The sequence below is a fragment of the Aethalodelphis obliquidens genome, unplaced genomic scaffold, assembly GCF_003676395.1.
Source record: "Aethalodelphis obliquidens isolate GAN/ISIS:26980383/991018 unplaced genomic scaffold, ASM367639v1 scaffold102, whole genome shotgun sequence".
In the NCBI taxonomy this organism is placed as follows: domain Eukaryota; kingdom Metazoa; phylum Chordata; class Mammalia; order Artiodactyla; family Delphinidae; genus Aethalodelphis; species Aethalodelphis obliquidens.
In genome coordinates, this window is record NW_020838046.1 from 78,558 (window position 1) to 103,529 (window position 24,972).

Genomic DNA, 24,972 nt, shown 5'->3' on the forward strand with positions numbered 1-24,972 from the left:
TACCAGTTGTCTTGGGGCCTTATAGGTACTGCTCAGGGCTGAGAGCCTAGGCAGCCCCTGCCCGGGGAGGGGCCCATCAGCACCGGATGGATGTCATCATGTGAACTCATGACCCAGTCCCATGCTAACCCTATCTCCCACCCCAGGCCTGGCGAGTGGCTACTCCATGACCCCCCCAACCCTGAACATCACGGAGGAGACACACGTCATCGACTCCAGTGACAGCCTGTCCATCTCCTGCAGGTATTCAGCCCTCAGCCAGGAGGGCAGGGGACTGGGTCCCTCCTACCTGGCAGGCCAAGGAGACTACAGAAGGCCAAGCAGATGGTGGCGGAGCACCCAGAAGGCAGCCTCTCCCCAGGGTAGAGGCCTCGAGGCTTAGGGTTGCTTCCAAGTGGCTTGAGTTGTAGGTGCCTGGAGGCATAGACCATCCCCTGCTCTGCAGACACAGGCACCCTGCACCCACCCCCATTTCACCCATACCCACCCCTCTTAATTTCATATGGACCACAGATCAGTCACCCTGCATCCACCCTTGGGTCACCCCACACTGACCCCAGGCCACCCCATGCCCATGCCCAGGTCATCCTGCATGGACCCCAGGTTGCCTGCACCCACCCTCAGCCACCCTTCACTGGCCCCAGGCCCACCCACACAGACCCCAGACCTGTTATCTTCCCTGCAGCCCCAGCTATAATCTGAGGCTCAGGCTTCTCTGCAGGACAGCCTGCCACATGCAGGCCCAGGAGCCAGGCAGAGGCCCCAAGGGTCTCAGGGAGCACCCTGCCCCAGGTTCATGGTATGTGCCCAAACGCTGGTCTGCCCTGACCTCTGGGTGAGATAAGCTATGGGCCAGGCTTGGCTCCTGAGGAGGTTCCACAGGGACTGTCCCCCAGGGCTGCAGCCTGGGCCCCTCTTGATGTCCTGCATCCTCTGCCAGGGGGCAGCACCCCCTGGAGTGGGCCTGGCCAGGGGCTCAGGATGCACCAGTCACAGGGGAGAAGGACGGCGAGGACATGGGGATCGTGCGAGACTGTGAGGGCACAGATGCCCGGCCCTACTGCAAGGTTCTGCTGCTGCAGCAGGCCCACGCCAATGACACGGGCAGCTACCGCTGCTACTACAAGTATATCAAGGCTCGCATTGAGGGCACCACTGCAGCCAGCACCTACGTATTTGTGAGAGGTGAGAGGGGTCCAGCACTCACCCATGCGGCCACTCAGGAGCCACAGGCAGGGTCCTGGGTCCTGGAGGGGTGGCTGGCACCTGCACCCCCACCCCCAGCCTTTGAACCCCATGGGGCTGCCCTGCAGCCTCAGACCTGGGCAGAGACCCCCTGAGCCCCGCCTTCCCCTCCCACAACATGCCCCCTCTCCTCAGACTTGGAGCAGCCATTCATCAACAAGCCGGACACACTGCTGGTCAACAGGAAGGACTCCATGTGGGTGCCCTGCCTGGTGTCCATCCCCGGCCTCAACGTCACGCTGCGCTCGGTACAACCCCACGCCAACACCCACCCTGGATCTGGCCCTCCAGTCCTGTCCCTGGGAAAACTGCTGCTTCTCTGGCCAAGAGGAAGGGGGCAGCTGGGCGCTGACAGCCACCATGTCTCTACAGCAAAGCTCAGCACTGTGGCCTGATGGGCAGGAAGTGGTGTGGGACGACCGCCGGGGCATGCGTGTGCCCACTCCCCTGCTGCGCGATGCCCTGTACCTGCAGTGTGAGACCACTTGGGGTGGCCAGGCCTTCCTATCCAACCCCTTCCTCGTGCATATCACAGGTAGGGGCTGCCTAGGGCTGTAGGGCCCTCACCCAGCAACCACTCCCCATGTCTTGGGAGGAGAACTGCAGGAAGAGGACAGGGACCCCCCATTTCACAGTAATGAAGCTGTAGGTGCCATGGTTTGGCTGGTCTCAGTGGGTGCCCTGTACTCTGTGCACGTTGTCCTGTGAGGGACATGGGGGTCACTGTGTGTGTGTCACCAGGAAATGAGCTCTATGACATCCAGCTGTTCCCCAAGAAATCACTGGAGCTGCTGGTTGGGGAAAAGCTGGTCCTGAACTGCACTGTGTGGGCTGAGTTCAATTCGGGTGTCACCTTCGACTGGGACTATCCAGGGAAGCAGGTGAGGTCAGCAGCCCTGCCAGGGGCTGTGACTGAATCATCCCCAGGAATCCCCATCACTACCCACACTCACCCTGGTCAGGCACACACTTACCTCTGTGTAGAAGAGGTGCAGGCTCAGTCCTGCCCCAGGAGCCCCTGTCTGATACAGAAGTTTTCCTGTCCTGAGGAAAACTCTGGGTCTGGGTCCAAGGCTTCTGGAGCTATTGCTGGCTGGGCTGGGGTGTGTGCCTATGGGGGTTAGTTCTCTCAGAGCCAGCCTGCTCTGACCCTATGCTTCCCCTGGTCCTGGGCAGGCAGAGCGGGGTAAGTGGGTGCCGGAGCGGCGATCCCAGCAGACTCACACAGAGCTCTCCAGCATCCTCACCATCCACAACGTCAGCCAGCACGACTTGGGCCCATATGTGTGTCTGGCCAACAATGGCATCCAGCAATTCCAGGAGAGCACTGAGGTCATTGTGCATGGTACGGCCTGTCAGGTCATTGTGCCCAGCATGGCCTGGGCTAGGTCAGTTGTCAAGCCTGGGGAACAAGGGTTCTTGTGCAGTGTGGGCCCAGGGTCATAGGTCATGGTGCACCTGAGCAGTGTGGCGTCCAGCCAGAGGGAAGGGAGGGCCGTGAGTGGACGGACTGCCCGGTTCCCACACCACAGAAAGCAGGGCATCTGGCCACTGGGGGTGGCTGTGAATCCCTGGGTGGTGGTGGGTCAGCGATGCTGGACCCAGCTTTACCCTGATGCCTCCCGTCTGGCAGAAAAGCCCTTCATCAGCGTCGAGTGGCTCAAGGGTCCCATCCTGGAGGCCACGGCAGGAGACGAGCTGGTGAAACTGCCCGTGAAGCTGGCAGCATACCCCCCGCCGGAGTTCCAATGGTACCTCCCTCGCTCCTGCCCCTCACTACCCACCAGGTCCAATGCAGAAAAGAACCACAGGGAGGGAAGGGCAGCATTCTCCCCACCACGGCCTACTCCTTGAGACTTGGATGGGGAACTGTCCCCACTATCAGAGCCTGCACCCTGGGCAGGGAACCCTTATGAAGATTCTAAGGAATATGCGCATAATGCGATATTTTGGCTAGAGGAAAGGTTGGCCTGAATTGCCGCTAAACTGTGAAAGAGTGTAAATACCGGTCTCCTGTTATGTGTGGGTGTGTGTGGGCACAGCATAGGGCTTTATCTAACTGTTTCCTGCACCCACTCAGCCTCTCTGAGGGCCCCCGCTGGAGGGTGTCATAGAGGGATGACTTCAGGTTTCCTAGGCCCCTCTCCAAACAGGTTGCCACACCCAGGATCCTTCTAACCAGAATTTTGGAGATGTCACAGGGGTTTCACAAATTATTATGGTGCTGGGCCCTGGGCTGATGTGTGTGGCAGTGGGCTAGAACTTCCGGAAGGCCTTCAGGCTCCAGATCCCCAGTTCTGGTGTGTGACCTGAGAGTATGGTCTCCCTTGCAGGGTATGCCAAGTGTCAGTGAGGAGTCCCTCACTGGTGGCTTCACCCTCACCGGGCACTCCCAGAGAGCTCCCAGAGAGCTCAGGAAGGCATAGCACCCCACCATGCACCCTTCGGCCATCTGAGCAGTCCACTTGGCCTGACCCTGGGAGGTCACACTCTAGCCTGACCCTTATCGTACACATGAGGAAAACAGGCCAGGAAAGGGGAATGGCATTCCTGCCCAAGCCCTGAGCCTCCTGGGAGGAGTCTGCTCCATTCTTTCACAGTTGGCCAGAGCAGCCTTGCCTTCCCAGCCAGGAGCACCTCCCACCAGGCAGGATGACATTTGCTGAAAGCCTGGAGCTGGGCAAGCAGAAGCCCAGACATTCTCAGCCAGCATCCCACTTCATTGGCCATAGGCTGGAAACAGGCTTCTCCTGGGAGAGCCCCCAGATGCCCTGGGCCTGCGCCTTCTGTGACCCTACCTCTGAGGCCACAGGCTTTGGGGTCCATCAGGGGCATCTGGTGCAGGACCGGGACCCTTGAGACAGGGTCCAGAAGGGCGCTGATGCAGTCTGGAGCCTCCCTCACAGGTGCGGTCTCTTGGAGACGCCTAGGGCCCAGTACCCTGCCCTTCAAGGCCAGTAGTACTGACCCTGTCTAGGAGGGTGGCCAGCTCTGTTGCATCAGAGATCTGGCCCAGGCCTGATCCTCTGGCAGCTGACTGCCTCTCACCATTCCCACCACATCTGGCCTTTCTTTTCTTACTTGGCCAATACCTTCCTCCAAGAAGTGCTCAGCTGGGCCCACTGTTCACAGAGACACCTGCCCCAGGGCACTAACGGTGACCATAGCTCCACAGGGGCCAACTCTTCCAGGTAATCGTGTGATGATTATGAGTAAGTGAATGGATGGATATCTAGTGGACAGACAGACAGGCTGGTCCTGGTTCCCAAAGCAGCCTCTGTGTGGCCGGCATCGGGCTGACCCTAAAGGCCATATCTTGGGTAGGCCTGACGACACCTGCAAGAAGGTTCATTTGGTTTCCCTGGTTTTCAGATGAGGACACAGGGGCTTGGGTCAGTGAAGCAGTTCACCTAGGATCACAAATGGGGCAGGTGGCAACCAGGATTCTGCACCAGAGACCAGCAGGCCTCACAGCCTTGGTCCTGCTCTGCCCTGTTGTGTGACTCTTGGCAAGTCACGTCTCTTCTGACTGGGCTGTGGTGTTGCAGCTGAGGGTCAGACCCCCGCATCCCCCTCACTGTTACTCTCTGCCCCGAGGGCTGTGCTTCTCCTAGTGATTCTCTGGCTTAGTAAACCAGGGTAAGGCACCTGCCTAAGGGAGGGCAGCTTCCAGGCAGAGTCCAGAGCTTGGGTTGCAGGAGCACTGCCTACAGTACTGGGGAGGAGTCTCCTTTGGGATGTGAGTTTATTTATTCATTCACATGTGCGTCGAGCACCTACTTGTGCTGGGCGCTGCTCTACGTGTAGGGGATATGGCAGTGAGGGGACAGTCCCTGTACAGCTCAGTAGGGGAGACGGACAGTTAACAGACATACGTGTGAACACTAGCATGCAGATGGGCAGGCACAGGCCCGAGGGCCAGCTCCCGGTTCACACAGCTTCTCTGACGAGTGGGTGATATGAATATAGGAGAGAGGGAGACTTGCAGGTGTCTAGCATCCAAGCAAGGCAGGACAGTGAGTTGCATAGCCCTGGGGAGGGGGCAGGGCAACAAGAAGTCCCCATATCTGGAGAGCTCCAAAAAGGGCAGAGCCAGGGTCAGGGCTCCTGGACCCCCATGTGGTAAGGAGCTGTGCCCCTTGGGGACTGCACCTCCACCCCTTCACAGCACACACTGGTGAAGCCTATGAGAGACAGACAAGGCCCCCTGGGGACTGCAGTTGTCCCTGAGCCTATAGGTGTTGTGAGACCCGGTAGGTTGAGCCTGGAGACCATCCCCATAGCCTTTAGGCCATCTGTTCCCCAGTCCAGAGTCAGCTGCCGCAGCCCACACCCCTACTACTCTTCCCAGCAGCCTGGTCTGGTGCAGGAGGGGCCTCTTGCTCCTGGCCACTCCTGCCTCCTGACAGTATATCTCAGGTGTAGGGGCTGGGGTGCTTCATGGAAGGAGTGCCAGGACAGGGCCAGGGTGGGGTCCGCAAAGCCCCCTGAACTCCCTTCCTGGTCCAGGTACAAGGACAGAAAGGCAGTGTCGGGGCGCCATAGTCCACACGTTCTGGTGCTCAAGGAGGTGACGGAAGCCAGTGCGGGCATCTACACCCTCGCCCTGTGGAACTCCGCGGCCGGCCTGAGGCGCAACATCAGCCTGGAGCTGGTGGTAAATGGTATGTGTGGGCAGGACAGGAGAGGAGATGGTGGATAGGCGGGTGTGGTGGGGGAGGCTGACTGATTGGCTGTCTGCCTGTGTCCCCAGTGCCTCCCCACATCCACGAGAAGGAAGCCTCCTCCCCCAGCATCTACTCCCGCCATAGTCGCCAGGCCCTCACCTGTACTGCCTATGGAGTGCCCCCTCCTCTCAGCATCCAGTGGCACTGGCGGCCGTGGACGCCCTGCAAGACCTTCACCCAGCGCAGCCTGTGAGTGTGGCTCCACCCTGTCTCCCCTTACTTCCCAGCCCAATCTCCAACCTCAGTCATAACCCCCACTTACTGTCCACAGCCCTCCCCAGACTCCTGCTCTAAACCCGAACCCTATCGCGATTCAGGGATTGTAGCCAATCCCTGACCTCACCTCGCCTGAGCAAGGCTCACTTATATCAGTCAGGCCGGGCTGGACACTGGGGATGGTCCAGCCCACCCACCTCCCTTGAAAGCAAAGCCCTCCTGACACACAATTGCATATCTGGAGAGGACCTCTGGGCACCAGGGAGGACACCTCTCACGAAACAGGCAGACCTAGGCTAGTTTTGTGAGACTTGTACCAAGCCCCAAGGCACACTAAGTATGTCCAATGCTCATCAGCTCATCTGTGCAGCGCTCACCATGACCCCTTAGAGAGGAGAAAAGTAAGGTCAGAGAAAGGATGTACCTTTCCTAAGGTCATGGCAAAATAAGCAGCAGATCTTGCCCCACTGCTGGGCCACACTGCCCTACCTGACTGGGCGCCAACAGGACAGTCTGGGAGAACAGAGAAAACTTGGACAAACAAGGACCTGGAATGGAGGGGCCAAGGTGGTCAGTGGTCTGGAAGGCACTAGAGAACCAGTGAATGGTGTTGAGCAGGGGAGTAACTAGTCACATTTGCCTTTTAGCAAGAGATCCTAATGGGCAGGGTGCAGGGTCACAGGCTGGGAGCTGGGAACCCAAGGGAGACAGGGTGGCTTATACCGGCAAAGGGGCTGTGGCCCTGGCATGACCAGTTAGGAAGGTTCAGTCAGGGTGGCCAGTCCACAACATTCAAGGCTCATTAGAGATTCTTCTAGACCACGAGGTTGCAGGTCCCTGGCACCTCCAAATGTGCTTCCCTCTTAAGCTCTACCATTATGCTCTGCATGATTACAGAACCCTGGGGCCAACTCTGCTCCATTAGGGACAGACAAGAGCCTCCCTTGGGCCACCCCTTCCCCCCAGACCCCCATCCCAGCAGGAGACCAAAGGTGCTGGGATGCACAGCCAGCCCAGGGAGGGGCTGCAGCTCTAGAAGGGGTAGGGAGGGAGAGGGCTTCCTGTAACAGGATTGGTGACTTTGCTGCCCTAGGAGATCTGGGTGGACTTTGCAGGAAGGGACACATGCAGGTAGAAGCAGGAGGCACAGCAGACTAGAGGATAACCGCAGAGCCACGGGCTTGTGGTGTTCTGCAGGCGCAGGTCCTGGCTTACTGGGGAAGGCTGTGTCTGGCAGCTCATGCAGGATGGGTCGCCAGGCCCTGAACAGTGTCCCAGAAACAAAGCCTCCCCACCTTACCTCAGCCCAAGGGCCAGCCTTACCCACCATGATGTGAGATGAATCTGAGTAGGAGAAAAGCTTGACCCTACCCCCAGTGTGGGCCCTCTCTGCCTGTATCCCTGACCTGCCCTTGCCCCTTCTTGTCTTTCGCAGCCAGCGGCGGCAGCAGCGAGACCAAATGCCACAGTGCCAGGACTGGAGGGAGGTGACCATGCAGGATGCTGTGAACCCCATTGAGAGCTTGGACACCTGGACTGAGTTTGTGGAGGGCAAAAATAAGGTATGGGCCAACCAGGCTACTGAGTGGCTGGGGGAGAAGAAGAAAGGAGGCGGGGTGGGGCCCTCTCCTGGCCTTCTAGGTTTCCACTGGGCTTGCAGAACTCTTGCGATAGTAGCTGAGAGTCAGTAACCTTTCTGCAGTGTCTCTGGGCATCAGTTTCCCTGCCTGCATGTAGACTGTGGGGGCCAAACCTCCAACTGCTTCCCAGACAGGGAAGCTGAGATTCAAGGCCATGGGCCCAAGCCACCCAGGGCTAGGAGGGTTGGGGCTGGGGTCTGGCTCCATCCTTACCAAAGGCTGCTGAGCTGCTGGCTCAGGCTGGGGGCAATGCCTAGAAAAGGCCAGGCAGGGGAAGGACTGAACAAAGGCACCCACTTCCTACAGTCACTTCCTGTTTTCCTACACACCTCCAGAGCCTCTTCCTGTTCCAGGCTGGCCAGGAAGTGCCCGGCTTGGGGTTGGGGGGTGGGGTCTTTGGATGGTAGGCAGGGCCTATGGCCCTCTCTCCTCCTCTGCTTCCAAGCTTCCTACTCCCCCAGGCCAGAGTCCTTCTGGAGCCCTGGAACCCAGCCCCTCCCCTTGCCACTACCCAGGGCACTTGTGGGCACATCACAAAAGCCCTGGGGCATTCATGGGCACATCACAAGGATCTCACACAGTGACCAGCTTCTCTCCTTGGACCACAGGCTGACCCTTGATGTGACCAGAGCATGAATCCTAACTCTGGCTTGGACCATCCCAGTGCTACCAGGCCCCTGTCCCCTCCTCGATATGGCCACAGCCTGAGCCCATCCACAGCCAGAGGTCTCTCTGGTCCTGCCTAATGCTGCCCTCTGACCTCAGCCACAGTTGAGGCCAACTGTCCATAGTGCTGTTCGTTGGGTTTTCTGGGGAGCCACCTCTTGCTGCTGCCCAAGGGTCTCACCACCTTTTCCCTGCCTCACCATTCCTGGTACTGTCTCTGAGCTTTGGTCATCTCCAGCTCAGAGCCTCAGTTTTCCCCATTACTCTGGTGGGCACAGCAACCTCCATGCAGAAAAGGAGGTTGGGGTAGGGGAACTCATGCAGGAAAGGGATCCTTATGCCTGACACATGTCCTGTCCAGACGGTGAGCAAGCTGGTGATCCAGGACGCCAATGTGTCTGCCATGTACAAGTGCGTGGTCTTCAACAAAGTGGGCCAGGATGAGCGGCTCATCTACTTCTACGTGACCAGTGAGTGACTTGGGCAGGCCTGGATGGAGGTCAGGAGCCAGGTGGGCACAGGAGGAGAACAGGCCTGGGAGAAGATGATATGCCTAGATTGGGGCCCATTGAGTTCTGGTGACCTTGAGGCACCCAGGAGAGATATCCAGTGTCCACTGGGCCCCTGGGTCTGGGCAGGAGGGATAGAGTTGGAGGTCATAGGCATATGGACTGGGGTGGTAATCCACTGGGATGGATTGGCACCATCTGCCCCCAGACCTGGAGTGCCTCCCCTACGGGTGCCCTCTTGTTCCCCACAGCTCCGCCTAACTCCACTTCCCTCCCACCCTCTTACTAAGCCCTGGATCCTGCACAGCAGCTGGTTCCTATGTGCATTTTGCCCTGGGGGGAAGGTCCATAGTTTCCTCAGATTTTCAAACTTGTTAGTGACCTCAGAAAAGCTAAAAAGATCATGGAAGGACAGTCACTGGGCCCAGAGGTGTAGACGAGGGCATGTGGAAGAAAGATGGATCCAAAGAGAACACTTTGGAGGGGAGAGGAGCCCGTAGGAGCTTGACAATGAATGGCCAGAGGGACAAAAGGAAATTGGGAGGCATTGCCAAAAGCTAATGAAACCCGATTGTTTCAAGGAGAGGACAGTGGTGGGGAGTGTGGTCAGCAGTGAGGGAGAATGGGGACTTAGGCCCCTGCTGAGCCTGGTAGCAAGGAACTCAATGATGATCTGGGATCCTGGGAGAGGTAGGGGCAGCAGCCAGTTGGGGCTTGTCTAGGAAAAAGCTAGAAGGAGGCAAGGCCGGAGGAGACCCTGGTGGAAATGACTTCAGAGAGCTGGTCTCTTGTAAGTGAGAGGGAAAAGAGGGCTCCAGAGTGGTGTCCCTGCCCCAGATACATGTGATGTACACCCTTAGTTGAGAGCTGAGTGAGTCCAAAGGCCAATGAAAAAGGGAGAGAGAGCCCCTGGGCAGGGGGGTAAGTGAGCCAACACTGTGACACAGCTTCATAGTAGTTCCTCCTCCCTCCCCAGCCATCCCCGATGGCTTCAGCATAGAATCGGAGCCATCAGAAGATCCTCTAGAGGGACAGGCCGTGCGCCTGAGTTGCCGGGCTGACAATTACACTTATCAGCATTTGCGCTGGTACCGCCTCAACCTGTCCACGTTGCATGACGCTCACGGGAACCCACTGCTGCTCGACTGCAAGAACGTGCACCTATTCGCCACGCCGCTGGCCGCCAGTCTGGAGGAGGCGGCGCCCGGGGTGCGCCACGCCACGCTCAGCCTGACCATCCCCAGCGTGGCACCAGAACATGAAGGCGACTACGTGTGCGAGGTGCAGGACCGGCGCAGCCACGACAAGCACTGCCACAAGAAGTACCTGTCAGTGCAGGGTGAGGCAGGCAGGGCCTGAGGGCAGGGCAGGGCGGCGCTTCCCAAGGAGCCTTCACCCCCAGCCCAGCATGCGCCTGGGGGGTCCATTCCCGAGCCCGAGCCTGCAAGAGCGTCACCCTCCCCAGCCCTTCTGTGGAGGTGCGCAGCCCGGCCCACCCCCGAACTCAAATCCTGACCCTTCAGCTTCGAGAGTTCCCAGCCCTGGAGGGCCCTTTCCTGGAGGGCCCTCCCGCTTTCTGAAGCTCCAATTAGCTCCGTCTCCACCCCGCCCCCAGCCCTGGAAGTCCCGCGGCTCACGCAGAACTTGACTGACCTCCTGGTGAATGTGAGCGATTCCTTGGAGATGAGGTGCCCGGTGGCCGGGGCGCACATGCCCAGCATTGTGTGGTACAAAGATGAGAGGCTGCTGGAGGAAGAGTCCGGTAGGGGGATGGACGTGGGTAAAGGAGGGAGGGGGTCCGGAAGCTGGTGAGGCCAGGCCCCAGACCTACCTGAACTCGAACCTGCACCAACTCGCTGCAGGAATCGACCTGGCGGACTCGAACCAGAGGCTGAGCATCCAGCGCGTACGCGAGGAGGATGCTGGGCGCTATCTGTGCAGTGTGTGCAACGCCAAGGGCTGCGTCAACTCCTCTGCCAGCGTGGCTGTGGAAGGTCCGGCCTCCCCTTCACGCCCCTCCACCCACCCTCCGCCTGCCCTTGGCGCCGTCTTCTCGTGGCCACCTCACTGCTAGTTGTGCCCACCAGAAGGGGCACTTCCCGCAAGGTGCACCCTCTCCCTCCTCACAACACGCACACACTAGCCTCTTTCTGCCCACTCAGGCTCCGAGGATAAAGGCAACATGGAGATCGTGATCCTTATTGGCACCGGGGTCATCGCCGTCTTCTTCTGGGTCCTCCTCCTCCTCATCTTCTGTAACATGAGGAGGGTGAGCACTCCTCCCCCAGCTGAGTCTCTCCCCAGCTCCTCATGTGGTCTCTCTCCACCCTGGCTAGCCCTTAAGTTAAGGAATATTGTTCCACGTGGAAGCCTTGTATCCTGGGAGGCCTCCCTGTCCCCTCCATGCTGGGCTCTTACAGGACCAGAGGTTGTCTGTCCATCTGTCCCCTCCTATATTGAAAGTCCCTAAGGAGCTCCCATCTGTCCCAGACAAAGTTTTACCCAAGCCAGGGTGGTATGGCCAAGTCAATGAGCTGTCCCCATCCGCACCCCCAGCCAACCCATGCAGACATCAAGACCGGCTACTTGTCCATCATCATGGACCCTGGGGAAGTGCCTTTGGAGGAGCAGTGTGAATACCTGTCCTATGATGCCAGTCAGTGGGAGTTCCCCAGGGAACGGCTGCACCTCGGTGAGACCCCGCACCCAGCCTACTTCACCCACCCTGTACTGCTGGGCAGAGACAGCTTCAGCTGCTATGGGGCTGGGCAGGCTAGAGCCTTGAAATCCCTCCATTCTCAGAACTCGTGCCAGAAAGTCCCACCTAGCCCCCACCTGGCCCGACCTGTCCATCTAGGCATGCATCCCCAGAACAATGATTGGGGCTCTCAATTCCCAGGCCCCCAAGGTCACTTCCTGCTGCTCTAAGCAGGGTGGGCCCATCACACCTGCTGGGAGAGGATGCAGGCCTTCCTGTCTGCCTCTCCTCTCCCTCTCTTCCCACTCCCACTCCCCATGCACTTCCTGTTTGGCAGAGGGGAGCCCAACTTTCCTCTGCCTCCTGGGCCTTCCTTCCTGGCCCTCCACAGGGGTTGTCCCTTCTGCCCAATCCTCTCCACCCTCACCCCCATACAGCTCACCTGGAACCGGCTCCCTGCCCCCACAGGGAGAGTCCTCGGCCATGGGGCCTTTGGGAAGGTGGTGGAAGCCTCGGCCTTTGGCATCAACAAGGGCAGCAGCTGTGACACTGTGGCCGTGAAAATGCTGAAAGGTGTGGGGTCAGCTGGTAGAAGGGGTGGCTGAGCTGGTGAGGATCAGCAGCTCTGGGTGGGCTGGTGGGTCTGTGGTACAGGAGGGGAAACTGAGGTTCAGAACAGATTCTTACCCTAGGTTCTACAGGGAGTCCATGGGAATTAGAGCTGAGCCTGGGGTTCATCTCTGAGTAATACTTACCAGTTCCACCTAAACCCTTTGCCTCAGAGAGGCAGGTGGGATGTGCTGTGCCCACACCAGCAAGAGCACTGGCCATGCCTCAGCTAAGCTAGTGGTGCAGAAAGAGGGTCGTGCAGGGGCTGGGTGGTGGGCTGGGCACCACGCGAAGCCCCCATGTTCCCTCCAGAGGGCGCCACAGCCAGCGAGCACCGTGCCCTGATGTCAGAGCTCAAAATCCTAATCCACATCGGTAACCACCTCAACGTGGTCAACCTCCTGGGGGCGTGCACCAAGCCCAACGGTAAAGAGCTCGGGTGCCCTGGCGGGAGGGTGAGTCCCCCAGGGTGCTCTGTCTTTGTAGGTGCAAAGGGCCAGCTGGGCTGGGAATGGGCGGGGATGAGGAGGGGCGCAGGAGGGCTTTGGGGCAGGGCCGTGGCTGTGGTGCTTGCCCTCCAGCGTACCCTCAGTCAACAAGCTCCTGGCTCCTGCCCTGCCCCAGGCCCCCTCATGGTGATCGTGGAGTTTTGCAAGTACGGCAACCTCTCCAATTTCTTGCGTGCCAAGCGGGAGGCCTTCAACCCCTACGCGGTAGGTAGGCGCCCCACCAGGGGCCAGAGCTCTGCTGGTGAGCAAGCAAGGCTCTTAGATAGGCTGGGGAGAAGGTGTGGGGAGTGATTTTGCAGTAGATGGCCAGCCTCCTCCCCCTCGGACCTGCTTCGTGCATCGCAGGAGAAGTCCCTTGAGCAGCGAAGGCGCTTCTGCTCCATGGTGGAGGGTGCCAAGGCTGACCGGAGGAGGCCAGGGAGCAGCGACAGGGCCCTCCTCACAAGGCTCCTGATGGGCAAGGGTGGGGCAGGACGAGCCCCTCCGGTCCAAGAAGGTAAGAGTCTGACTTCCCCTTGCCTGAGTTGGCTGGCACACTCATACCTCATGATCAGGGACCCTGGGATAAGCCAGCCTGGGGCCCTCCTGGAGAGAATTATGTGGGAGAGCATGTAATGCACTCTGCCTTAGGAAGGGAGGACACCTCAGGAACAGTTTTCACAGAGACTTTTGATGTTTGATTTGGACATCTAGACATGAACAGGAGTTTGCCCTGCAAACATGGTGGGGAGCAGTCCAGGCAGAAGTAGCAGGAACAGAGGTCTAGTGTGGCAACAGTATTCATTGCTCTGGAAAGTGGTTAGTGGGTGTCACAGAGAGAATGGAAGCTGAGGGGAAGGAGAGGGGGCCAACATGCTTGTTAAGCCTGGCCAGGAGGGATGCAGCCAGGTTCAGTGAACAAATGCTCCCTTTGGGGCCGGGTGGAAGATGGGAGTCATGGATAAGGACCCTCCTGAGCCAACCTCGCTTCTTTGTGCAGCTGAGGACCTGTGGCTGAGCCCACTGACCATGGAAGACCTTGTCTGCTACAGCTTCCAGGTGGCCCGAGGGATGGAGTTCCTGGCCTCTCGCAAGGTGACTGCCCCAGCAGGCTCTTCAGAGGGGAGAAAGGCCAAAACTCACCAGCATGTCAAGCTTGGTCCCAGCTCACCCCACAGCACAGCTATGATCAAGGCGCATCTCTCCCACTTCACAGAGTTATAAACTGAGCCCAAAGGGTGGAATTGACTTCCCAAGGTCTCCAGCTAGTCAGAGGCAGAGCTAGATATAGAATCAGTCTGTCCCGCTGCATAGCCTCTTCTGCTGTCCACACGGTTCCACAAGCTCTCTCCATGGCAAGTCCTGGGGGCACACAGAAATCTGTTCTCAAAGAGCAGGGCTCAGTTGGGGCACCCTGGAGCTCTAGGTGTGGGTGTGGCCCCAGGGGCCTGCACTGATCACTGCATTGCACCTCACTGCACCCCTAGTGCATCCACAGAGACCTGGCTGCTCGGAACATCTTGCTGTCAGAAAGTGATGTGGTGAAGATCTGTGACTTCGGCCTGGCCCGGGACATCTACAAAGACCCTGACTACGTGCGCAAGGGCAGTGTGAGTGCAGACCACAGAGGAAGGATGGGGGTTGGGGGCCATGGAGCAGGGTGGTGGACTCACTGCCATCCACATGGAAGGTCTGAGGGCCTGCGCCTACGGGGATTCTGGTGACCTTGCTGAGGCACCTGGAGCAGGTGAGTGGAGACAGGAGCTGACAAACAGGGACCACAGCGCTCCAACTGGAGCTTGTGTTTGGCCCCGTACCTTGGTCCATTAGGTGGGCACTGACTCCCCATGCCTGCCCACGAGGGGCTGGACATGCAGAGGTGGACCCTACATGGTGTCTGTCTTGGAGGTGGACAGACCTGGTGTAGCAGGGTCACAACAAAGTACATGGGTGCTAGGTGCAACTTGTGTCTCATTGGTGGTGCTCAGAGGCAGGCATCTGAGCATCCATCGCTGATTAGAGTCTTGCCCCAGGGGAGGAAAGAAGAGGCTTAGAGGGAGGTCAACAGGCAAAATGGGTCCAGGCTATGAGAGGCCCACCGTGAAGGCTTTTGTCCTTCATTCTAACTGGCAGGGGTGTGGAGGTAAGAGTCAGGTGTGCCGTCCAGAAGCACCCCCTTCTGCAGGCTGTGAGGAGAGGGGAGTGGGGGTGCTGGGGTGGAGGCAGAGGCAATTCTGGAAGGGCCATGGCCCTCAGGGCTCCCAGGTAGAAGCCATAGGAGGAAAAGCACATCAGAAGCCACAGGTCAGGAATGATGTCATGCTTCCAGCTTGGGGACCAAGTGAGTGGAGAAAGGTGGAGCTGGTGAGGGTGTGCAGGGATACAGGTGTTCCTCAGGATGCTGGGCCGAAGGGTCTAGAGCTGGAGGAGGGCTGCAAGTTTTCCCTGGGAGAGCACAGAGGAAGAGAGGGGCCCAGATGGACCCAGGAGAACAGTAGCAGGGCAGAAGCCTTCAAGGGAGGAATGAAGGCTTCTGCATCCTACCTGCAGGATGGGGAGGGGCAAATTGCAAGAGCCATCTGAATACACACAAGGTGGATGTAACCAAAAAGACTTTCTTGGGATGTGACTCCACAGAGTCCTGGGGAGACTGGGGGCAGGAGGAGGGCTGCCCAAGGGTTTGGCCTCTTCCCTCTCTTCCCTCCCCCACTGGGGACACATGTTCCTCCCACAGGCCCGACTGCCCCTGAAGTGGATGGCCCCTGAGAGCATCTTCGACAAGGTGTACACCACACAGAGCGATGTGTGGTCCTTTGGGGTGCTGCTCTGGGAGATCTTCTCCCTGGGTGAGTGCAGGGCAGGGTGCAGGGGAGGGGGGAGGCAGGATCACAGGTTCCAGGTCACTCCACCAGCCCCTCTGCACAGGGGGCTGTGCAAACCTGGAGCGAGCAGCCCAGGGCATTCTGAGGCAGGTGGTTGGAGAGCCCCCTGCCTCTCCCCTTCACCTCCAGCCTATGCCAGGGCAGAACCCTGTGTTCACTCAGCCCCTGGGGTCAGCAGCCCCTGGGTGCAGCCCCTGGGGTCAACACAGGTCACAGAGGGTAACACCATACGAGTTCCCCCAGATCTCTCCCTCCCTGGCTGAGCCCCTTCCTCACCTGCCATTAGGGATGCTGCTCCTGCTTTTGCAGGACTGGGAGCAGCTGGGAGGAGACAGGGTGCTCACTCAATGACCACACCTGCAAGAACCTCACATGGGAACCTGGGCCCTGCTGGGACCAAGGTGAAGCCCCCCCGCACCAGGGTAGGGGTGAGGCGGTAAACAAGTGGGAAAGTGAAAACACTGAATGGCAGCCGTGACTGATGCTGTTACTAAAAATAAAAGAGCATGGAAGAGTGCAGGAAGGACAGCACTGTGTGTGAGCCAGAGGGGCCAGGAGGGCCCAGGCTGATGAAGGTGGGTGGAGTAGAGGCAGGTGGGCCTGGGAGGATAGCAGTCCAGGGTGAGGGGTTAGCCATGGCCATGGTCCCCGCGTGTTGGAGGTGGACATGGTATAAGCAGGTGGCATCGGGAGATGCAGTGAGAGCTAGGAGAGGTGGCTCATGCAGCCTCTGCAGGCCTGCTGGGCTGAGGACCTGAAATTTAAGTCTACTGGGAGCCATGCAGGGTTTTGGGGGAGGGATAGAGCAGTCTGACTCTTGTCTTAAAAGGGTTGTTCCACTGCTGTATGGCTTGCAGGAGCTGTTTTTCCCGTGGTCAGGAGAGGCAAGGAGGGAGCTAGGCAGGGTTAGGTCCTGTTTGCTGGTACAGCCACAGGACTTAAGGAAGAATTAGAGAAAGCTTCTCCTAAGAGGGGTCATTGTGACAAGACAGCTCAACTGGCTTGTCGAAGCTCTACTGACCCTGATGATCCCAGGATGGGACATGTTTTCGCTAATGTGCCTGTAATAAGCGGTGATGCTCATGGCAGCTCTAGCAAGCGGGTGCCACCGTCCTCTTAACCAGATGAAGAACTAGCAGTGGGGGAGGGGAGCAGCAGGCCAAGCCCTCTGCCATGGAGGACCAGGACAGAGGCGATTTGGGGTCTGGGCTGAACAGTAGTAGCCTGCTCCTCACACACCCACCCATCCTGTTCCTGCCCTCAGGGGCCTCCCCATACCCTGGGGTGCAGATCAATGAGGAGTTCTGCCAACGGCTGAAAGAAGGCACCCGGATGAGGGCCCCAGAGCTGGCCACTCCTGCCATGTGAGTCTCTTGGGAAGCCGTGAGGCACTGGGGGGCCAGAGGGGTGGGTGGGCATTAGGAAAGGGGAAGAGGGGTTGTGTACGGGCACGGGAAGGGCGGTATGCAGGCAAGGGTGGGAGGTGGGAGGTTGTTCAGTCACAGGGGTGGGGGTGGAGGCCTGCAGACACAGTCTCTCACTCCACCACTGGTCCATTGACAACTCTCCTCCCTGCAGGCAGGAGGGACAGCCCTACCTAGGCCCTGGGGAGGGAGGGAGGCAGAGCAGGTGTGAGGGATCGTTAGGCAGGGGGCTTGGGGTTTGCTGGGGTAGGGTGAGGGGTGCACTCAGAACACAATCCAGCATCCGGCTGTACCCGCAGACGCCGCATCATGCTGAGCTGCTGGGCCGGAGACCCCAAAGAGAGGCCTGCATTCTCAGATCTGGTGGAGATCCTGGGGGACCTGCTTCAGGGCAGGGGTCATCAGGTGAGCCCCCACTCTCCCTGTCCTGCTACAGCAACCTCTGGCTCCAACCCAGGGACCATCACATGGATGGTCAGAGCCCAACTTTGCCCATGAAGAGCCCCAGGCTGGTCCTCAGGGAGCCTACAAGGAGCCCTGTCTCCCAGCAGAATAGTGATGTGTTCCTCTACCTCCCTCTCTGTCCCTCTGCCCCCTTCACCTGCCTTTGACTTGTATCTCCCCCCACAGGGGTGGGGAACAAAGGCAGCTCAGGGCTGGCTCAGGGCAGCTCAGGGCCTCAGCAAGTGCCCTGGGACCTGGAGGAGGGAGCAGGGAGCTGCTGCTGCCCCAGCCTCAGGGGCTGGAGACTGGCACTTGGGTCCACTTCTGCCCAGGAAGAGGGTGGGAAGCACTAGTGCTGGTTCTTGAGGCTGTGGAGCAGCTGGGGCTCTGGAGTGAGGATGCTCTTGTTGTGCCTACCTCCTCCTTTGATGGGGCACCTGGGAGGGCTGTGGAGAGAATTTGCCTGCTCCTTTAGTCCTTGGTGCCCTTGAGCACAGCACTTGAAGGGTGAGGAACTCCAGCAGTCCTGAGTGCAGGTGTGGGGCTAAGGGGGCACAGGGGCCTCTGACCCTGGCCATTTGTGCCATTCCTGCCAGGAAGAGGAGGACTGCGTGGTTTCCTGTGGCTCTCAGAGCTCAGAGGAGGGAAGCTTCTTGCAGGCGTCCACCACGGCCCTGCATGTCATGGAGACTGATGCTGACATGGAGGACAGCCCACCAAGCCTGCACCGGCACAGCCTGGCTGCCAGGTTAGCCACCCTCTCCAGGTCCAGGGGTCCCCCAGGCAAGGGGGACATAGTATGTTTTATCCTCATCAGTCATCAGGAAAAGTGAACTACAAGGACTTGAGAGGCCATTGTGTATACCAGCTCAACAAAGTGACATTAAATGACAGTGCCAGTGTCGGTGACGCCCTGGTGGACCTGGTCAGTCTCGGGGCCCCCGCAAGGCCATGCAGCCTTGCGACTTTGCTTTTCTCCACACCTCCTCAGTTCTTCCCTCTGCCATCCTCTGCTTGCCCGCACTCTTAGCCCCTGAGAGGCCCTCCCACTGACAATTTCAAGGAAGTGCCCATCTCAGGCACAATGCCCTGGCCAGCTCCACACTGCAGGGAAAGAAAGTGGAGCTGGTGGGGAGAGGGGTGAGTCTCAAGAGCCACTGGTAGGGACCCTGGGAACAGGGCAGGTCACTCATTAACCTGTATTTAGGATTTAGAATGCAGCCTAAGTTCCCAGAGTTTGGGGTCAGAAGTCTCTTGCCAGTGTATGTCTACAGTCCAAGAAAGTCGTGTATCCACATTCCCATTGACATTGCTGGGAGAAGGACTCTGAGACTCCCCACCCCATCTTCCCCAGCATAGAGCAAAGCCAGGCCTGGAGGACAGGAACACCCAGCTGGTTCTTGCCAGGCTCCTTCCACCAGCCCCCGAACAGGCACTCGAATGTTCACACACATACACGCACGTGCAGGTCAGGCAGTAGCTTGCAGCACCGGGACTGACTGCCTTGTACAGGGTGGCCCATCCTGGGGTGAAGTCCTCCTCCAGTCTCTCTCAAGTTCCATGTCACACATAAGCTGGGTGCCCTCCACTCACCTTCCACACCCTCCCCACTGGAGAGGGGTGCAGAATGAGAGGTGGAAAGAGCTTTCAGGAAGGGTGCTGGAGTGCGTTTCTCAGCACTTAACGTTTTCTCCCCACAGATATTATAATTGTGTGTCCTTTCCGGGATGCCTTGCCAGGGGGACTCAGACCCAGGGTCCCTTCAGGATGAAAACGTTCGAAGAATTTCCCATGACCCTGACAACCTACAAGGCCTCAGTGGTAAGTGGGGTGGGTGCACCTGTGCACCCCAGGTCAGGCCCACTGGGCTCTTTCCACAGGGAGTCAGATGTCAGGAAGTCCTGAGGCCAGCAGCAGAAACCAGCTTGAAAATGTCAAGTCCAGGTTGTGCCTCAGGCATGGTGGGGTCTGGGCACCCATGCAGTGCCACCATGTCTCTGCTGCTTTCACCTGTACTTTCACCTCCCTCACAGAGGGGCTCACCTCCCTAGCACCCCCTTTCTCTCCCAGCAAGGTAGAAACCCCAGTAGGAACCCAGTGGAAAGATGACTCCTTCTAGATGGTTCTCCTGGGATCGGCCTGAGTCAGGACCCCCCTTTGTTGGTCATCAAGCCGCATGGCCAGAGAGGAGGAGATTGTGTCACTAGAGGAGGAGGCTGGGGTAAGGGGCATGGAAAACCACCTGTGTTCTCAGATGTGGTCAAGCAGAGTAGACCTCTTACAGCTCCGTGAGGCTGAAGGCACAGACAGCCTCCCAGCCTCCCTCCAGATGGGGTTGGTGAGTGAGCGCAGGCCCAGGGGAGGCTGGGTGCAGAGGTGGCAGTGGGTGCCCTGGACCAGAGCCATGCAGACCTGGGCTCCCATTCCCAGGGCCAGATGAAAATGCTGGGGGACCCCCATCTTTGACAAGAGTGCAGTTCCCCTCCACGGAAATCAAAATGAAAACCACGCCAAGTCAGGTTAAAGGTGACCTAGGCCCCCTAAACCTGGAATGTGTCTAAGGATCATTCTTCTATACTATGAGCTGCCAGATCCTTTCGATACTTCCTTGTTTCTCCCCGTGCTCCTGCTCTGCCTGTGCCTTGAGCATGTGTATAGCCACCTTTTATGTCTCCCAGTGGGGTGTTCCAGTTTTGCCACCCTCCTGAGTAGTGAGGCATGGCCCCGCCAGGCCTCAGTTTCTCCCTCTGTGGTGGGGGCACGTGACCCTAACCTACAGGCCCTGGTGATGGAACGGATGCCTGTTTCCCACACACTTGGCGCAGGATGAGTGTCAGGTTGGCAGCGGGGCAGGTCCTTGGGGCCCACAGCCTTAGCTTGTTTTCTCTGCACAGGATAGCCAGACGGACAGTGGGATGGTGCTGGCCTCCGAAGAATTTGAGCGGCTGGAGAGCAGGCACAGACAAGAAAGTGGGCTCAGGTAGGGCTTCTGGAGCCTCCTCTACTGGAAGGGGCCAGGGAAGGGAGGCCAGGCCGGCATGTGCCTGTCACTCTCTTACCTGAATCCTTTCATGGCTCCATAGTGCTTTTCTGTGTGTTCAAGGCAGGCCACTCTGGGACTTGAGGCCTGTGTCCACCAGCCTTACCAAAGGCCCCCTCTCCCTGATCACTGTCCTGACCCAGTACGCCTGGTGCTGGTCCCCAAACCTCCCTGCCATTCGACAGATGCTCAGACAATATCTCTTTGTGAAACCAGGAAAGATCCACCATGCCCAATGCGTGTAACACCCTTCCCCCAGCCAGGGGAGGCCACAGATCATGTGACCTAGAGCTGGCTGGTGTCCTACCTTGATAAGAATATGGTTACAGAGAAATCCTCCTGTGTGCTTGCATGGTGGGGGGGGGGGGGTGACCTGCATAAAACAGTGACCTCCATTTGCCCAAGAAAATAGCCCCCATCTCTAAAAAAACAAACAAACAAATCGAAAAAACTGAATATTTAAACTTTTAAGGGTATATATAAAGTAGTTAAACGTCTACTTATCCACTTTACTAGTTGACTTGCTCATAGCTGTTTAAATGACAGGACCTACCTGTCTATACCTACCTACCTATATAAAGCTGTGCTCTTTTCTTCAGATCCTTGTGTTCAGACCGTTCACTTCCACCTTTGACACCTGTGTCTGTCAGGGTGTCAGGGTGAAAAAATAAGCACTATCCATATAAGAATAAAAAAGAAAATTAGAATTAAAAGTTTTCAGTAGCTGTAAACACTCCAAAAAAAAAAAGCATGGAAAAACTGTGATACAACACATCAACATGAATTAATTTATAATTAAATAAGCAGCTGCACAATGAATCATAAATTCAAAAATTCAGAATAGAAATGGATGAACAGTGTGAAGATATCAAATGGGAGCTGACTAAATTCATGGAAGAAATTGAAATAAAACACAAATCCTCTCAAAAATGAAGAGGAGAGTGCCCAAGGGACAATTAGATATGATCAGACTTACAGTGGAGGGCACATTTGATAGACACGAAAAGAAGTCAAGAAATTAAAACTGAAATAAGTAAAGAGGTAAAAAAGTGTCAGAAGGAACGTGAAAAATTTAGAAGTTGAATAGAAAAGATCCAAAATATGTACAATGGGTGTCTCTGAGGAAGAATGCCAACAGTGAAATAGAACTAATATTTTAAATATGTAATTCAAGATAACTCTTAAATAAAAGGAGACCTGAATCTACATATTGGAAGGGTACCTGGGAAAACTGGCCCAAGAAGAGTAAACTCTGAGGCATATCCTAGTTGAACTATTAGACTTTAGAGATAAACATTCTGGGAATTCAGGCAAAAAGGCCAAGTCACTTAAAAAAAGAGAGAGAGAGAGAGAGATTGGCATCAGGTTTTTCAATAGCACCATGCAAAGCAAAAACAGAAGCAAAAGCAAAGAAACAAATTTTCAAAAATCTCAAAGAAAATGAGTGCTAAGGAGGGAGAATCATAGGGCCATCAGTGAGGCAGGTGGGGACTGGAAGCAGCAAGGCCTCCTGGGCCAGGGGGAGAAGCTTGGATTTTATTCTGAGGGTGATGGGAAGCCACTGAAGGGTGTATCAAGAGGAGGACACCATCTAACTTGAAGGATCTCTGAAGACTGGCCTATAGGGTGGCATGAGTGAGAGAAGAGAGATGTGCTAGGGCAGCCCAGAGCATGCAGTGATGGCAGCTCACTCTAAAGTAGGGGAAGAGCATGGATTGAGGGGCATGGATGCATTTTGGAATAGACAGGACAGGACTTCTGGGTGGGCTGGATATAAGGGATGAGGGAAAGGGAGGAAGAAAGGATGACATCCAGGTGCTTGAGTCATTGAATCAGCGTTGGTGTCATTTACAGAGATGGGCAAGACTGGGAGAGAAGCAGGTTTGGGGGGATGAAGTTGGGCTTTCTCCATTGTCCCACACCCAGGCTTGGGACAAAGAAAGCTCTGGTGTTTGCCAACAGTCACATCGGTTTGTTTTTGTATTTAAGTCAAGTCTGTGTGTGCTTCCATTGGCTTTTCTTATTGCTCCAGTTGTGTCTGGTGATTCCTATAAGACCCAACATGGTTTCAATCACTCTTCTCTTCTTTTCTTACTGACATCACCTTCCCTGTCTCAGCAGCTGTAAAGGACCAGGCAGGAATATGGATGTGACCATGGCACACCCTGACCCCCCAGGGAGGCGGCAGAGGCCAGACCCAGGGACCCAGGGCCAGGTGTTCTACAACAGCGAGTACGGGGAGCTGGCAGGGCCACCAGAGGAGAGCGATGGCATCCCATCTGCCCAAGTGCCCTTCTTCACAGACAGCAGCTACTAAAGCAGCTTCGGGCAAGGTCCACTGGACCCTGGGCTCCAACAGTTGATGGGGACCATGCCTGGCCAGCGAGCAGAAGGCTGGAGGCCCAGGCCAGGAACTCATCTCATTCAGTCTGGGGAAGAGCAAAACCCAGGCTTCAGGGCTCTCTTGAACTCCATCACCATGCCTGCCCAGGAGCACCCTGCTGATCCCTGGGGCCCTTCTCCCCTTCAGATTCAGATTCCACTTAGCTCAACATCCACAGGGGCCAGCCCTGGGTCAGGCACTCTCATGGGAAATATCTCTTTGGGTGCTTCCTCTTAGCATGGTGGGTGGTGTGAGCCCTGATTTCTGATGAGGAATATGAGGGTCTGAGAATCACATAGTAATCAAGGTTCAGCTGTGGTCTCCCAGCACCCACCCAAAATGCTGCCCCCTCCATGCAGCCTCTCTTCCCGTGGGAATGGCTTTCTTCACTTGCCACTCCAAGGCTCAGGAGAAGATGCATATGGCTCAAAGATGCATTCCACCTCAAAGCAACAAATGAGAAATTTGTGGGGGGAATGGGGGTGTCCTCTCCTGAGCCTGGCCAAACAGCTCAGAGTAGCCATCTCTGCAGTGCTGAGCCAGTTACAGCAAGCCTTCTTCTCCTGCGTGTTGAGAAGTACTATTCAACATTGTTTTCTTCCTTAGAACTTCAGAGACTATTTGAGCTGCTGTGAAGAATTTACTTTTTAAAACTTCAGTCTGAAGGGATCCCAGGGAAGGTTTTTCTGAATCTGGATGATCCTTGCCTCTGACACCCAGTCAAGTGCTGTCATAACAGACCCCACTGTGGCCACCTCTTTCTGGAGAAAGTCCCCAGCCTCACCTGCCTACCCCAGAACTGGAAGAATCACCCGATGGTCTAGAGCTGCCCCATTTGAGAATCACCTGGTTCTTCCCTCTGGGACCTAGATCTGCCACCCAAGGCACCGTCCAAGCTGTGAACATCCTTATGAGAGGCAAACACTGTGGGTTCCACCAAGGAAGGCTTTGGGGCTGGCCCAGAGGACCCACCGGCATAGCTCTGTACCAGGAGGCAATCAGTGGATGTCCCTGTGGCCCCAGGAAGGTCCTGTCTTCTGCCCCCTGATCTGTACCTGACATCAGTGCCCTGGGGAGTGAGTCAGGCAGGTCGAGCCTCTACTCTCACAGAACAGCAGAGGACCATCTGGAGGCTGGAGCCATTCTGCCCAGGGCCCACCCCCACAGCCCAGTTCACACTCCCTAGCTACCCACACCCCTAGCAGGAGAAAGACCCTCATCCCAGTTAGCACCACAATGTTTGACACCCCACCCCCACCCCATGAGACGCTTGCAGGACAGGCGGCCGTGCAGCGAGCAGGGGCTTGCCCGGCAGGAACCCCCCCACGTTGTGTATTGTTCCTTTAAGATATGGTGAATGCAGGTATGACTGTCCCCAGTGGACCTCCTCTGATGTCATCTGCCTGTGAGATTTGGGTCTCAGGTTTACCTGGTGGAAGTCCAGAGGCTGTTTTCAATCAGAGGAGCAACTCATGATTTGCGTGCAGGGGCCCAGGCCTGAGACCCCTCTCACATGTGTACCACCTGTTTGTGTCACTTATTCTCCTGTCACATAACTGCACACACAAAAATGTACTGGGAAGAAAATCTAGCCCCACCCCCCTTGTAGAACATATGCTCTGAAAATATAAAATATTTAACAAAAGATAATAATAAATTTGATGCCAGTCCTGAGTTACAGTGAATGGGTTCGCAGCTAAATCCCAGGTCTCTGTGATCAGCCTTCCTCCTGCTGATCATCAGCCCCACAAGGTCACAGGACTGGCCACGCAAAGGAAAGGGCAGCAGAGGCAGCTCAGCCCCCCTTCTCTGCCCAGTAGGCTGTGGAGTCTCCCAAAGCCACCAGCAGAGGGTGCTGGAAGCACCAGGACGCGGGGTTCCACTCTGAGCTGGGAAGCGCCCAGCTTGGCTCCCGAGAGAGCCAGGAACGCATTCCCCTAATGTTTACTTTATGAATAAAGTGACAGTGCTTTGTCCCCACCTACTAGAACCAAATGCTGC

General features: G+C 57.0%; 1 protein-coding gene across 1 annotated transcript; it reads left to right on the top strand.

Annotated features, from left to right (window-relative positions):
• Positions 1–24,638, top strand: FLT4 (fms related receptor tyrosine kinase 4). Its single transcript, XM_027096420.1, has 29 exons — positions 1–243; positions 941–1,185; positions 1,381–1,493; positions 1,618–1,780; positions 1,987–2,126; positions 2,422–2,590; positions 2,879–2,996; positions 5,755–5,909; positions 5,999–6,161; positions 7,624–7,750; positions 8,856–8,964; positions 9,980–10,342; positions 10,619–10,765; positions 10,866–10,997; positions 11,166–11,272; positions 11,560–11,695; positions 12,170–12,274; positions 12,623–12,736; positions 12,935–13,023; positions 13,165–13,315; positions 13,799–13,893; positions 14,286–14,408; positions 15,533–15,644; positions 16,945–17,044; positions 17,404–17,509; positions 18,145–18,296; positions 19,249–19,369; positions 20,443–20,528; positions 22,710–24,638. Exons 1-29 carry the CDS (start codon positions 122–124, stop codon positions 22,903–22,905), a joined length of 4,059 nt encoding a protein of 1,352 aa, XP_026952221.1. The 5' UTR covers positions 1–121; the 3' UTR covers positions 22,906–24,638.
• Positions 24,639–24,972: the final 334 nt, after the last annotated feature.

Coding starts and splice junctions, on each gene's coding strand:
- FLT4 (XM_027096420.1), top strand. CDS start 122: ATGCTAACCCTATCTCCCACCCCAGGCCTGGCGAGTGGCTACTCCATG. Junction 6,162..7,623: donor ACCTTCACCCAGCGCAGCCT/GTGAGTGTGGCT, acceptor TGTCTTTCGCAG/CCAGCGGCGGCAGCAGCGAG. Junction 18,297..19,248: donor CGGCACAGCCTGGCTGCCAG/GTTAGCCACCCT, acceptor TTCTCCCCACAG/ATATTATAATTGTGTGTCCT.